Genomic DNA, 16,816 nt, shown 5'->3' with positions numbered 1-16,816 from the left:
CTGAAATTCATTTTTACCAAAAGCGGCCTTGCATTTTTACTTCATGCTCCTTCCATATTTTTTGCATCAGAGCGCACCCAGCACAAACTTTCAGATCTTAAAGCCTTCTTCAATGATTCTAGGTGTATTAGCCCTGAAACAGCATCCTTGTAGTAACATGTGCAAAAATTGTTAAAAAAAAAATTAAAGTTTTAGTATAATAAAGTGCAACTTTGAAGTCGCTAAGACTTACTGCTAATTTTTGATTTTTTTTTTTTTTGTTGACGATGTTGCGCATCTTTTTCATACAAAGTAAGTATGTTCGACCATTTTTTTAAAAGAGAAGCAAATGAGCAGCACGTTATTATACTAAATTTTAATGAGGTACAAAACTGCAAACCAAATTGGTTTGCTAAAGATTCTAATTAAAAGAGTTTGAAATTTTTGTGAAACATTGAACTAATAATTTGTATAGTTGTTTGCATTCAGATTAGAAATAATAACTGTTTATGGAAGAAATTACGGTCATATACCAACATCACATAAAACCTTAATGAAGTGTTAAGGCGTCAAAAATACCGAATGCGGGGCAAATACAGGACATTAAAAGAAATATATAACATTTGGCGTCCCGTAGAAAATAAATAAATTGCTAGGACAATGTGTCAAAAAAGAGAAACTGTCCCGTATAATACAGGGCGCATGGTCACCGCTGGTATAGTGTGCTCCGACTACTAAGTTATGAGTCAATATCCTACTAGAAAGTCCATGATCCTACTTTATTGGCATCAGTGAATACAAAAATTATAATCATTCATGATTTGCTTGAATTAGTGCGAAACTTTTTATATTTTGAAGATAGTCTCAATCGCTTATCAGTGACATACTTCGTGTTGGTAGAGTACAAAAAGGAGCCAGGTTTTGCACTGTGGGTGGTGGAATATTCTATCTGGTACAATCCTATTTAGCATTGTACCATCACAAAACAGTACAATTTTCCATTCACTAAGAATCCAAAGGCGGTGTTTCTTCGCAAGCTCTCACCTATGCTTTCTATAATCTCCGGAGGGCAAAAGCTTCTTCCTGGAGAGCCTAACTTCACGAAATTAACATTTTACGATGTCGACAGCTCATATGCTTCATTAGTTCTCATAAAGCGCTGATGGAGCTTTATTCGCCGTCTTGCGTAGGTCCTTTTTAAAATTATCTAAACAAATTTTAACTCACCTTCTCATCGTTTTACCCGATACCTTAATGCGTGAAACTTGTTTTACCATTGAATTTCAAATTTAGCATTGTATAGCTTTGAAATCAATAATTTTTAAGCGAAATGAGAGTTTAGGATACTGCTGTATGCGCACTTATCCAGGTATATCTCGGGAGCAACATGTTTACCCTCTTCGTCTCACAACCTTCCTTTCTAACCGCGTTTAGTTATGACTATAATAATATGCTTTTATCGTAATTATTCGCACAATTCGTTTACTTACTTTTGTACAAAAAGTTACGTAACTCTTTTATAGCGCTTTTTAAACCGACTTCAGAAAAAGGAGGAGGTCAGAGGAGGTTATGAATTCGTCGGAATATTTTTTTTTTTAGATCTGATCATTGGATCATTAAAAAAAATAATGGTACTCCTAAATTTGTATATGAGAACTGAAGTCGGTTTGGTTTTTTGCTTAAAAATTACTTGTTACTACCAATTTTTGACAGTTTTTTCTAGCCAAGGCTTCGTTTCGCTGAAACCCATAAAATTTTTATTTCGGACTACTAAGTATTTTATATACAGGTTGATTGATATAATCCATAGGCGTATGTCGTTGTTAAATAGTTGCATGCAACTGCATGTCTTATATGTACACAAATTTCATATTAAAAATGCTATCTCTAATGAGTGTAGTTATGTATGTATGTATATTAAAAAGCATAAAAGAAACCAAAGAATAATTTAGATTGTAAGTTGCAACCAACTCTATTACCGTAAAGCTAAAAATCAAACTTTACCAAAGAATGTCCAATGAGCTTTTGTGAAAACGCATGCACATACATAGGTCGTCGATGGATAAATCCAATCATATGTATATGTAAATACATATATATGTACGAGTATGTGTGCTTTAAAAACAGATTTTAAATGCCAGGAATGAAAAGCGTTTTAAGAAACGATCACAAAGTTTTCTTTTACACTAAAGCAGTTTGGCTGCTAAATATTATTGTGAACTTAAGTACTTGGAACTTTTTGAATATTTGCTAGTCTTATGAAAACCAAAAATATGTAGATATGTAATTCTGAAATTAGAATTTTAATTAAACAGTTGTAGCTTATACACATACATATGTATGTATGTACAAGCCCATTTAAGTAAAAGTGTGTTTTTAAACACAAATACACAACAAAAATGTAAGTAAGCCCGTTTATTAAACAATATTTTCCAAACGTTTTCTACTAAAGTTTTCCAAACTATGTAGTTTGTGAAATATCAATTTTCCAAACGTCTCTAACTTTTTTTTTAAATTGTTTGGTCTTGTTGAAAGAATGTGAAGTGAGGCAGAAACTTGAAAGCAGTGGTGGGCATACCTAAATACGTTTGAATATAAACTGCCATTTTGGGCGCTACATATTCAAATACTTTAAGTATTTGGAGACGACTAAAAATTCAAAAAAAAAAACACAAAAACTTAGGTATTTAGGAGTTTGCTAAATACTCAAGTAAAGAATACTTAAGTGCAGAAAATTAAAACTTAAACTGAAACATAAAATCACCATACCTAAATTCGCCAAACCTTAACTTACCTTCAAGGTGCTGAAATATGTTCCAAATATGAACGAAGTCGGTCCAGCCATTTAGTAGTTTAGTGATATTCAATATATGGAAAACTCTATGAAATTGAGAAATCGCGACGTCTCAGCTTTCTTCATTTTTCGGCAACAACAAAAAAATTTAAATTTTTTTAAATCAAAGATCCTTCCACACAGAAGTTCCAAAAATTTGCTTTTTACAGAACTGAAATCGGTTCAACCGTTTGGTCAGGCATCGCCGTCATACGAAAGACATTTCATTTTTATATATATAGATTACGCGTTTAGTCTCGAAAAATCCAAACTAGTCCCTAGAATCCTAGGAATAGCGAAACAGTCTTGAAAATTTCGAAATAGTCCCAAGAACTCCCGAAAAGTTTCAGAAACCTCGAAGTAGTCTCGAAATAGTTCCGAAAACACCGAAATAGTTCCTAGAATTCCGAAAATCCGGAACTAGTTCCAAAAATCCCGAAGTAATCGTGAAAACATCGAAAAATTTTCGATAATCCAGAAATAGTCCTGAAAGTGGCAAAAATCACGAAGTAGTCCCTAAATTACCGAAAATTCTTAAATAGTCCCAAAAATGCCGAAGTAGCCCCGAAAACACCGAAATAGTCTCTAAACTCTGTCTCCAAAATCCTAGACATTCCAAAGCAGTCTCGAAAATCCTGAAATAATCTCGACAAGTGGTTTTGTATCCAATTTTTATTTAATGTTTCCAGTATTTAGTGAAGCCAAAGTCTCAAAGTACTTCGGCGCGGTGTTTCGTTGAGAGAAACTAACTAAATACTCTTAGACTAAGTATTTAGTGATGTGAAAATAAGTAGGTACAAGCATACTCAGTATTCAGTAACATCCAAAATACTCAAGCAGATAGTACTTTGGTATTTACTGAAACATGAATACCTTAATTTGGCCCATCACTGCTCGAAACCAATTTCAATTGAAAATATGATGGAAAAAATATTTTGCTGTTTGTAACCAGACTGTTGTAGCCGAGTAGCTGGAGATGCATACTATCATTCAACAAGTTCCGAGACCAAATCACGATGGTTAAAATATTATAACGTATTTCCTTCAAATGCGCAAATTAGATACGATTAGATATGTATTATTAAAGAAAAATATATATGTAATTTTCTGGACTCGAACTTGCGAACCTCGGCTGCTCAACTGGCAGTGCCGGCGCTCTCTGAATCGAAGTTTTTCCAATCATAAAAATGTTTATTAAAAATTGTTTTCCGAAAACGGATCACAATTCATAAATAAGGGATCACTTTCATTGAATCTACAATTGTTAGTAAATGAGGTTAAAATATTTCGAGTGAACATTTTCCAAACCTCGGGCTTACTGAAGTAAATTTATAATGAGCTATCCTCAAATGTACTTTGCTTATTTGGGTATGAATGTATACGCTGAAATGTCGAAATCAACTTTATATGTATGTACATATATGCAGGTGAAGTTTTTAATGTATACACAGAGCAAAAACTATTAAGTGAGGTAAGAATTGAAAAAAGATACATAGTTCAATTTGAATATTACGTAATAAATGTGAATTAAAAACTAAAGGTGGCGTTTTATTTACTTTGTACGTTTTTCGAAATTTTATGAAACTTTTTTGCAAAGTGTCAAAAGTGCGTTTCGGTCAAAAAACTGTATACTTATTAATATGGAAAAATCTGTTTCACAGTATCTGCATTTAAAAATAAAAGCATTTTTTACAGTACAATATTTTTTGAAATAGTTTTCGTGTAAATGACGTTTGTGAATCGGTAACAAAGTTCTATGGCTAAGGCTGTTGAATACAATTATTACGGCGATGAGAATTACACACATCAACAATCTTTGTGATTGTGAAAATTTTCTATGCATTTGTCAAAAATTTCACTAGCCTCATTAGCTAAAAAAAATTGCATCGATCACTTAAAGTTGTGAGACACAATGGCTAGAGGCGTCGCACTATAGGCAAAACACGATTTTTTTTTCAAAATCGTAGATCTTCGCTTAGAAAAGAGATAATGGAATGCAAATTTTTTTATCGTGAAGATAAATGATCATATAATATAGGAAAACTATAGAGAAGTTACAACAACAGTAACTTAACCTTCAAAATACCGTTCAAAATGTCACTTTTTTTAAATTTTGGATTTTGGCTCCCATTCCACTAGAAAACACTATATGTAATAAACCATTAGCACCGTTTCTGAAAGATGTCTCTTTATTTTATCTTAAGACTCGATTCTTGGGACATTGGATGCTGTACCCGAGAGGCCAGATTGGAAACAGAAAAGCTACCTTTAAACTCTAATAACTCGTAAACTATCAGCTTTCACAAAAAACTTTATATAACTGGTCGATATCTTTACGAAAGTGCTGCATTTAACCCTTTAATGCAGAGTCTGTTATATATGAAACGCTTTTTAACCCTTTCAAGGCAGTGGCAAAGAGAGAGGGAGAAAAAAACTCGTGTTTTGCCTATAGTGCGTCGCCTGTGAGCATTCTTTCATATATGTATGTATGTGCCATTTCTACCGTTATATATTTTTTGTCTACTCGGTCATTCCCTGGGGAATTCATGCTTTATTTAAATTTAAAAAATTAAATTACTACACCATTTTAATTAGTTAGTGTGTAGTCCAGTTTTGTTTTGTAAAAGTTTCGTTAGTATACACTTCAGTTTTTACACATTCAATATATCTGCATATTTATATATTTACGCGTATCTATTTACATTTATTTATGTACAAGTCTGCCAAATCTTATTACTTATAAAGCGATTTTTAATCTTCGTTGCTTAACACACATTTTTTCAATTACTTCTTGTGTTATAATCGGCACATCATTATGTACCTCTAACATCGTTAAACCATTCAGCCGCTCCTTAATTGTATAAAAAGAAGGGACAAATAAGATAGCATATTCAACAATTGAGTAGTCCACTTGCAAAGTGCGCTATGTAAATTTTTTTCGATTTTTAGTTTTTGGTGGGTTTCATGTCCACTAACAGCAGGGTGAAAAATTGTTCTATATTCTGAAAAAAAATATCATGAAATGTTAACTACTCTTGCAAAAGTCGATATAATAATTTATACACTTTCAAATGTCTCCTCTTCGTATGAACTTAGAAAACTGCAAGAAAACGTGGTAGTTTCGGTGCCTAGTGGAAGAGGTCACAAAAAAGAAGCAAACCAATCTTCCTAGAGGAGAGAACGCGAAAAGCTAGCTATGTAAAAGTTACGGTTTCAAAACTTGTAATATTTAATTTTTAAATATAAAATTTGAAAATCTACCACACTGCAATTTTATTTTTTTAATGGTATTAGGCTCTTATTTATCCAAATTTTTAGGTAATAAAAAAAGGTACAGTTCGGAAGTTACTTGTTGCCGTAGACGTTTTTTTTTTAATTAATTTATAAAATGAAATATACTTGTTAATTTTTTTGATATATTTTTTATTTAATGAATTTTACACTAATAAAGCAAACTTTTCGATTATATTCCCCTGAATCATCTCGCGATTTTCGGTAACGAGTTTTCTATGGACGCTCATGAGGCATATCCCTGAAAGCTTTTCTTCTCCTGTTGTGCTTCTGAGCCAGGTTTTTACTCTACAAAGTGTACTAAACGATCGCTACACAGTCGCAGTTGTGCATGGAAAAGCACTCAAAATAGAAATACAATTATTTATCGCTGGTAGAAATTCATTTGCTTCTTTGAATAGGTCTACAACTTCAACATCCTTCAAATATTCTTCGGACAAATTCTTTTTTTCCATAAATTGTACCAAAGAATGAGTTCACTGCCAATTTCTATATCATAGAACTGTTGAAAATGCTTTGCGTTCTTTTGTACCTCTTCACTGGAACATTTAATCAAATACAAGGGGTGCAATCTAGACAGCGAAAAAGCTGGATTGTTTTCATTGGAAAAGCGTAGTTGTAAAAAGGCCGTTAGTGAATCCAGATGCGGTATTATTATAGATCGTCGCCAGTACTCATTTTCATTGGCCGATGGGGGGTTACTTCTGTTTTTTTGTTAACCTGCCAAACGTGGCAGAGAAATTTCTACTCCTAGATCGGCTGTAATAAGACGAGATTTATTAATCAACTCTGTAGTCACTCCTTCTGCATTCCTGCGATCGTTCTTAACTACCTCCAAAATATTTTCAATATGCTGACCCACGGCAATGAGGTCTATTGTCTTCATTTGCAAAATGTTTGCTGTAAGTTCCAACAACGTTGAATATTTGGCAATTGTCATTAAAGCGATGATGAATATCGGCCTTGTTATTGCAGCACACAATTGATACGCAGACTTTCTTGTGGAAAAGTTTCCCTCCGTTGACAACTTTTCTAAAGCTTCCACAACTTCAGGAAAATTTTCTGAAAATCTCCTGATAGCCTTATATTTTTCCGAATATCTTGTTTCGATTAATTGCGGTTTAGAACCGAATAACAATCATTCAAAAAAATCCAATATGCAAAAATGCTACCCTGTGAATCTGTTTTATATGATGCATCACTGCGTAACTTCATGTTGCGTGTTCTTAAGTAAACCTAAATAATTCTCACATTGATATCATATTACCACCAGATGGCGTTGCTTTCCAAATGACTCAGTTTTAACTAATCCGCCTAAAAATATGTGTTGTTAACCAAAAAGCAATGGAAAAGGAAATAGGTTTTAGGCGGAAAACAACGAAAAGGGAAGTACTTTTTCGTTGAGTTTTTCCATCCGGTTCATCACAGAATCGTAAGAGAAACTCAAGTGGGTGTTTCATTCATTTCCGCGCCAATTCAATGCTTAACGTGTTGTGCTTACTTCATAGTATCAACGATGAAAAACTGAAGCCTTATGTGGAAATTAAGCATAATTACGAATTAGATTACGCATACAATTTTGTGTTTTTTATTTATTGATTTTTAAAAATTTCTCTTTCGTTCTGTAGCTGTAGGGGGGAAGGAAAGCTGCATTGAATCTGAAAAAAGTTTCAATAAATTTGAATAAAGTTTCATTAAATCCGAAAAAGGTTTCAATTAATTTGAAAAAGGTTTCGCTTACCCTGAAAAAGGTTTCATTTAATTTGAAAAAAGTTTCATTTTATCTGTAAATGCTATATATTGCTTAAAACACAATGCCGACGAACGGCGAACTCAGGCCAGTGAAATTTGAGCCGTCAAAATTATAAAACCCACAAATATATAAAATTGAACACAGCCAAGTTCCCATGGGCTTTCTTTGTTTAATCTACATTTATATTGTTTTTTGATATTACTTTCTCATTTTGAAATATGGTTTCGCTTTTTCTAAAAATGTTATCAGCTACACTCTAAAAAGTGCATGTAAAACTACTACTGAAAAGTGTTTATTTTTCAACCAGAATCTATTCAAGTATACGCACAAGATGTTCAAGATTTGATTTTGAACATGAGTTGTTTAAAATATACACATGAAATGTTTAAAATTACAAACATTATGAAAGTAAAAATATATTTTTTTACAAATAATAAATACTAAGTGCCAGGGGCGCACGCAGGAATATATTTTTGTGGGGGAAGGATTTATACTTCTGTATATATATCATCAGAAAATGCTGAAAATTCGCTCTTTAAAATATATTTATGCAAGTTTTATGTACAGGATGAAATAAAAAAATAAACTTTTTAAAGTTTCATAAATGGCATTTTATTTACATAAAATTTACAAAGAACTCAGACATTTTCAATCGGCTTCAAAAAAGGGGAGGTTATCAATTCTTTGGAGTATTTTTACTTCTATTATTTATTCCACCGCATAACTTTGCGCCGCGTGAACCGATTCCAATAATGATTTTTTTTTACCGGAAAGATGGTACCTTAAGGGTCGTCTCGTAATTTGGTTTAGATCCGATCATTAAATTATGAAAAATTAACGGTTAAAGATGCACTCAACTTTCAAAAGTAATACAAAATTTTACAAAAGAATTTTAATATAAATAAATTAAATAATTTCACGAAATTTTTACATTTTTTTATTAAATTTTGTCGATTTCTGGTTTCTCATTTCTTAATACTTCGAATAATGAAAATTTAGCTGAACTTGTATTTTTATCATGTTAAAGTGTGTTTGCATTGTTCAACTTTGCACCCAACATTTGCGTTCAACTCAGCGCAGGGTTGCACGAAAAAAAGTTGAATGGCTAAAAATATCAAAATATGAAAAAACATCAAAATATTCGCCATAAAAAGGTGTTTGCATTGTTCATCTTTGCATACAGCTTTTGGTTGAATGGCCTTTCAACTAATTGCTTTCAACAAAGTTGGTCGCCAGCCAACATTTAGCCATTCAACTTTTTTTTAGTGCAACCCTGCGTTGCGTTGAACGCAAATGTTGAACGCAAAGTTGAACAATGCAAACACTGCTTTAGCAAATTAAATCTTCGAATGCTTGTTAAGTACATACATATCAGTGGTAAACTTTTTTAGGCTGTAAAGTGTAAAAAGCAACAGTTAGTGAGCATACATTGCATATTTTTAGGACAATGTTTTCATTCGCAGTTAAACTCTAAATAGCTCTCAAGAAAAAAGAAAAATTCTTACAAAGTGACGCACAAGAAATGGAAAAGAAATTTTTTTCTATCACAATTTAACCCCAAAACCCACCCCTTGTGTGCGCTATGTGACAAAGTTGATATGTAAAAGTAAACAGACAGTGTTTAATTTTGCACACACTAGGAGAGGAAACTGGTTACCTCTCTTTATATGCGTAAATTTTAACGAAAATTTTTTATAGGAAGTTTTAAACATTTTATGTGTAAACTATGAAAATGTGAACAATAAATGTTTAAAACTCAAAAAACAAATTTGAAATTTGTTCTACGCCCCACATATGATAAGTAAAAGTAAGCAAGCAGTGTGTAAATTTGCATTCATTAAGAGAGGAAACTGGTTACCTATTTAAAATGCGCAAATTTAAACAAAAATTTTTTAGAGTATAATTTCGCTACCGCTGTAATTCTGTTTAAACAGGCGAAATAGCCGGGCGAACGGGGAACGACAGGATCGCCCATTTCGGCGAATTATTTTGTTTCAAGCATAGATATGGCAATGAAACATCCGATGAGGCGACTCCTGCAGTATTCGAAAGACAGATTTACGAGCCTTTACGCGTTGGCCACGACGAATACAACAGACGCTGGAATGATGAGCCAAATAAAAAGAAGTATAATAAATTTTTTTTTTTTTTATAAGTTTAATTTCAACCGGTGAGGAAACAAAACAATTAATCAATTATTAAGAAGATATCAATTGTACTGCGCCTGTATGTCATCCACCTGCCGCTTCACAATGCGATAGTTAACTTCGCTAGCACTCATAGTGCCTGCCATAAATTTCTAGGTAAAAATAAGAAATATAAGTATACCTTCATAAATACTTAGAAAAAAAAATAAATAAATAAAAAAAAGACGTATGTATACCTGAAAACGATTCGAGTTCATCCACAATTCTTCCTCGCCTGTGCCGTTGAACACCTTTATGCCACTGACAAACTCTAATAGACTCTCTTCTACCGACACTGCAATTTCACTCACTGCATCATTTTTCAGAGGCAACAGGCTCAACGCGATCGGATTAAATGAAACACAGTATAAATTCGATTGACTGTCTATCGCTTCGGCTCCACATCCACTACTGCGGTTGGCTATCAGTTGGAATTCATCTGGAATTGAGTCCGCGTCGGCATCCCAAATTGTACGATTGTTCAAGGCGCTCAAAGAAATCGCATATTCGCTGCCGCTGGCCAAGGGATGGAAGTAGAGTTGGCTGTCATCCGCAGACAAAGCAAACATGCCATCCATCAGCTGGAAGCTTTCGTTGGCAATCGTATGTATTCCATGTTCGGGATGTGGGTACATGAATCTATTCTCGGCACGCCAGGCGCTATCCGACGCCGAGTCATAGACAACCAGACCGTGGTACCTGACATCAGCCTTGAATGAATCACATATTAGTGTTAAGAGAACAGGATGAGCATGCGAAGTTATGGCACAGTTATGCATACTTGGCATTGCTTGGTAAGACGTGAGAGTTGCGACTTAAGGAATCTACCCAAGAAATCGACTAATATATTGCAAAACCCAAGTTTGCCTATGCAATGCCAAGCTATGTATGCATAACTGATCCTTTAGTAAAATAACAAGTAAGAAAGTCTAAGTTCGGGCGGAGCCGAACATTAAATACCCGGCGCAAGTATTAAATATATGTTTTCCACCTTTCCGAAAGCTACCGCTACATGATAAGCCGGCGTGTATAAATTTTAAGTAAACTAGCGTCCTTAAATTTCAAAATATTGAAATTTCAAGCATTTCTGAAATTTACCGTTATATGAAAAGCGGCCGTAATTTTAGTCCGATTTCAACAATTTTCAATGGTTTACTTTTAGGTGGCAAGCACAATAACCATACCGAGTTTGGTACAAATTGCTAGAACGGTTAGCGAGATACATATACGTGATCATAAGTGGGCGGTGCCACGCCCATTTTCCAAAATTTTATCATAAACGTATTTCCTGGCAAAGAATTGTTGCAACCATCATTTTGAATAAATTAGCTTTAATATTTACTGATTTATCGAGGATTTCGTATTTCTCGAAATTGCCGTTATAAGGGATGTGGGCGTGGTTATTGTCCGATTTTAAAAATTGGTATGCTGTACCAGGACCAACAACTGTGCCAAGTTTGGAATAAATTGATGCAGCGGTTACCAAGATATACACATGTAACCATAAGTCGGCGTGGCTACGCCCATTTTCAAAAAAATGTTAATATTCTTATTTTTCGTCTAAAATTTATTATAAATATCAATTTTGAGTGAATTATCTTCAGTAGTTACTAAAATATCGCAATTTTTGTATTTATGAAAATTACCGTTATATGGGAGGTAGGCGTGGTTATTGTCCGATTTTGCCCATTTTCAATACCATCCGTCCTACGCCCGAAAGAAGTACACGTACCAAGTTTCGTTAAGATATCTTAATTTTTACTCGAGTTATCGTGTGCACAGACGGACGGACGGACAGACAGTCACCGCTTAATCGATTTCTCTTTTCATTCTGATCATTTATGTATACATTTGTCTATATCTATCTCGATTCGTTTTGCCTGTTACAAACAACCGTTATGTGAACAAAGTTATAATACCCTTGTGCACAAGTGCGCTCGGGTATAAAAACATATAAATCAAAGCTTCAAACTGTATATAAAATTTAGGAAAATTTAACGAATTTTCATGAAACTTACTTTACTCACTTACGATACCAACACATATTTCGAATATAATCGGATAATAGATACAATTTTTAGTAATACCTCGACCCCAGCGCCACCTGACGGGTCAAACTGTGAATGTTAACTATGCAGAGACCCACTCAAATACACACAAAACATTTCGTTAAAACCGCCCTCCAGCGAGTTCGGAGACAATTGTCGCTTTCGTACTAGTTACATTAGTAGTTCCAATAGCATGTTATGCTCCAGGTAGTAATAAACCGAGCTATTGGTTACATATTGCATTTTCTAAAAGCCGTTTTAATATAATAAGTAGTGCTCCCTTATTACATAAAGGATTTTGTTATTTATCATTTAAATACAAATAATAAATTTTGAATACTTATCCATGTTCTGTTTCCCTCGTGTGACCACCACGCAAATACCGGACTGAAAAGTACCAAAATAAAGCAGTACATATGTAGATACCCCTTTTTACATAACTACTATATCTTAAATTGTTTTGGGGGCAATTCACGTCAAATGTCCCAGCGCCCTGAGCGGTGCAAAACAAGCTACAGTATATTTTGCTTAGCTGCCCATCCTTCTTTGCACGAAAAATTTGTGCGCTTAACCGAAAAAAGCACTTAAGCGAATTTTCTTTGCTACTTCAATGAGGAAGGTATCCCAATCCCTATGAAACCAAATAATGGAGGAGCATCTACCACGTAGAAATTACTGAAAGCGAAATTTTTTGCAAATGATATCTAATTATCTATATACCTTAGGGCGGGTCAATTTGTATGGATCGATTTTTGTCGACATTGTTCCTAGCATATTCGGATTATTCATAAAATTCTAAGAAAAAAATTCCTCCAGACCATAGCTCTAAAGTCAATTTCGAGCCTGCGCATTTTTAAAAGAAGATATCTTATAAATAACAAGTAAGAAAGTCTAAGTTCGGGCGGAGCCGAACATTAAATACCCGGCGCAAGTATTAAATATATGTTTTCCACCATTCCGAAAGCTACCGTACACGATAAGCCGGGGTGTATAAATTTTAAGTAAATTAGCGTCCTTAAATTTCGAAATATTGCAGTTTCAAGCATTTCTGAAATATACCGTTATATGAAAAGCGGTCGTAATTTTAGTCCGATTTCAATAATTTTCAACGCTTTGCTTTTATGTGGCAAGCACAATAACCATACCGAGTTTGGTTCAAATTGCTAGAACGGTTAGCGAGATACATATATGTGATCATAAGTGGGCGGTGCCACGCCCATTTTCCAAAATTGTATCATAAGCGTATTTCTTGGTAAAAAATTGTTGCAACCATCAATTTTGAATAAATTAGCTTTAATATTTACTGATTTATCGAGGATTTCGTATTTTTCTAAATTACCGTTATATGGGATGTGGGCGTGGTTATTGTCCGATTTTAAAAATTTTCGGCCATTTGGTATGTTGTAGCAGGACCAACAACTGTGCCAAGTTTGGAAGAAATTGGTGCAGCGGTTACCAAGATATACACATGTAACCATAAGTAGGCGTGGCTACGCCCATTTGCTAAAATATTTTAATATTCTTATTTTTCGTCTAAAACTCATTGTAAATATCAATTTTGAGTGAATTATCTTCAGTAGTTAATAAAATATCGCACTTTTCGTATTTCTGAAAATTACCGTTATATGGGAGGTAGGCGTGGTTATTGTCCGATTTCGCCCATTTTCAATACCATCCGTCCTATGCCCAAAAGAAGTCCACGTACCAAGTTTCGTTACGATATCTCAATTTTTACTCGAGTTATCGTGTGCACAGACGGACAGACGGACGGACGGACGGACGGACGGACGGACGGACGGACGGACAGACAGTCACCGCTTAATCGATTTCTCTTTTCATTCTGATCATTTATGTATACATTTGTCTATATCTATCTCGATTCGTTTTGCCTGTTACAAACAACCGTTATGTGAACAAAGTTATAATACCCTTGTGCACAAGTGCGCTCGGGTATAAAAAGATAAAAATCATTTTACTGTACGACTACTTGAGCAAAAAGTGCGGTTTGCAATTCTTGCATATGTAATATGTAGTATGTATGTGTATACTTACAAAGTAAACATGATAGCTTTGGCAGCTGCCTGTTGGCGGGGGATCGTCCACAACAACGAGTGGAGTGATGAATAGTGAAGCCGATGGTGTGTACAAGCTCTCATCAAACTTGTAACGATGCAATAAGGTATCATTGTTTAGATCGAAGATCAGTAGCTGCGGCGGACAGTATTGGGTAGTTCCGACTTCGCCTGAATCGATAACAAACATCTGATTGCACTCGGTGATCTAAGCGGAGAAGAAAAGAAAAAAAGTGCCAAGTCATTTAAGCATCTGGCACGATACGAGTATGCACTTTAACCTACCGCCACACGCCATGCGGAAGTGATTCTGTTACAATCACCGCCATTTGCATTATGCCAGCTATAGCTTGGATATGGTTCCACAACCGGGCCATCATCTTCAGTAGTATTACTCACTGTGGCCAGTGTGTACGGGACGCCGGGTTCAAATCGGGGAATTGTTATGAAGACGCGCGAAGAAGTTGGTGCCACATCAATTGGTACTCCAGTTCCTTCCACTAAAGTGCCATTGGCCAGTGCGTCCTGTCGGTCTTGTTCGGTCGGGAAACCGTAAACGAGCTGTTTCCACTCATATACTACCTCTAGACTGCGCTCCTCTACACCGATTATGGCCTGGGGCGTTAGCGCCAAAATTAGAAGAATTAAACCTTTGGTCCACATCACGTAATCTGCTTGGAAATCGAGAGTAATATAAAACCACTGCTAAGATGATTAACGCTAGCAAAAGACGGTGCCAGGTCGTTATATAGAAGCCTTTCTGCCGGAATTCTCAATAAAATCTAACTTTTTCGGTCATACTTAATTTAAAAATAATAAATAACGAAGTTACTTTTATGCAAGGGACCGTTCAAACACGATCTCAAAAAAGACGTGATTCCACGATGTGTAAACATCTGTGTCTCTGTGAATGGACTCGAAAAAGTCATAACGTAGTCTCGAAATGATCCCGAACTAGTCCCGAACTGGGCGTCAGAAGCTCATTTAAGGATCGCGAAACTGGAAAAACCCTCTCTACTCAACTTCGACGAGAATGTAAAAGATCCAATCTAAAAAAATGGATTGCAGATCTGGACTCATCCGTCTTAATATGTTGTAGAAATATGAATGCCTTTTAAAAAATTCCTGTAAAAACTTTTCTGTAGAGTATAAATACATATGTATGTATGTCACGAAAATCAATTTTAAGATACTTAGGTGTAATTAGTTGTTTTTTTTTTGCTAACATATAAACGCCTCAGTAATTCTGAATTAAGTGCCATATTATGTTTTAATACTTGGCAGAAGAACACACCAACCAGGGATGACAAAGTACAATCATCTTTTGATGAAATGAAGTTTTAAGTTTATTTTTTCTTTCTCCTATACTGTGCTAATATATTTACTTTTCGGCATGGGAGAAGTTTCGCTTTCATTTTGAAGAATAATCAATTCTAAATAAAAGTGGCCAAAAGAAAGAAATTAACAAAATGTTATTATGTATTCTCTGGAACATTTCACATTGCATTTAGAACAGCCACTACGAAAAATTAACACCTCTCTTCGCTATTCTAAAATTCGTAATTCTTGTTATATTTTTTTTTTTCGAAATTTGAACTAAGTTTTTCCATACAACGCCATTGCGCCCTAGACCGACGTCCTCCCCTATCGAATGACGGTGTGAAATCTACAAACACTCGACCTTTGCAATTGTTGGGAGTGCATTTTATAATCTATTGGAACCATAAAAGCTAAAGTTCCCCACATATGATAACATTTATATTAATTTTATTGGCCCATACAGTCCTGCGTCTAGGAATTTTTCAAATCTCATACTTTATGTACATAGCTAAGGCAATAGCTATTAGACATATATTCCTATTTGATTTCTGAGAATATATATTTATATATATAGTATACAATATAGTTTAAAAAAGTAATTTCTCAGTTTTCCCAAGTAGGCGATTTTAAGCGTTTTTTTTTTTCAAATGGAGATGGTGGCCTTTCTGGGGGTTTTTGGGTACGAGGAATTTGCATCTACAAATAATTTATAACATAAATTTTAAACACAAACGAGCTCTGGGTGCGCTTTGTGGCAAAAAAATAAATAAGAAGAAACTGTGTTTAGAAACATCATCCATCATAGCGCACCGTTAGCGGCCGTTTTTAGCGAAAATAAATTGCAAATTCAGATTCCTCGGAACCCCTTATGAGGCCATTGTTTTAAATGTTGATCTGCGACCACCAACTTCAGTTTAAAAAAGTAAGTGCGCCTGGGCCACACTGGAGAAGAGAAACTTATGTTATATATCTATGTATTTTGTCACATATATGTACATACTTCACAGGTACATACATATGCATTTCAGTGGTTCAAAATTGTGAATAAAACGACAGGCTCCCAAATTTGGTCCGGATCGGTGAATTAGTTTTTGAGATATACATATGCGATTGTATATATGTATCAATTTTGAATAAATATTGATGAGTTATTTAGCCATACTACTACGATACGATTGCAATAAACGAGGTATCAGTTTTTTGAAAATAAACTTAATTTTATATAGTACTATGAAATTGAGAAATTAGCGATGGTCAAAAATTTAAAAAAGTTTATTTTTTTTATTTGCCCAATGAAAACTCCCAACAATCCAAGTCTGACTTTAGGTTATTAT

The 16,816-nt window shown here is 34.5% G+C and overlaps 1 protein-coding gene across 1 annotated transcript; it reads right to left on the bottom strand.

Moving 5' to 3' along the window:
* Positions 1–9,993: 9,993 nt before the first annotated feature.
* On the bottom strand, positions 9,994–14,907 carry LOC118737399 (protein yellow-like). The gene is made up of 4 exons (XM_036467863.1): positions 14,448–14,907; positions 14,143–14,370; positions 10,240–10,752; positions 9,994–10,155 (listed from the first exon to the last, which is right to left on the bottom strand). Exons 1-4 carry the CDS (start codon positions 14,823–14,825, stop codon positions 10,066–10,068), a joined length of 1,209 nt encoding a protein of 402 aa, XP_036323756.1. The 5' UTR covers positions 14,826–14,907; the 3' UTR covers positions 9,994–10,065.
* Between the last annotated feature and the right edge of the window lie 1,909 nt (positions 14,908–16,816).

The sequence above is a fragment of the Rhagoletis pomonella genome, unplaced genomic scaffold (assembly GCF_013731165.1).
Source record: "Rhagoletis pomonella isolate Grant_MI unplaced genomic scaffold, Rhpom_1.0 Rhpom_scaffold_00004, whole genome shotgun sequence".
Lineage (NCBI taxonomy): Eukaryota > Metazoa > Arthropoda > Insecta > Diptera > Tephritidae > Rhagoletis > Rhagoletis pomonella.
Note: the sequence above shows the minus strand (reverse complement) of the source record. Positions and strands in the feature narration are given on the sequence as shown.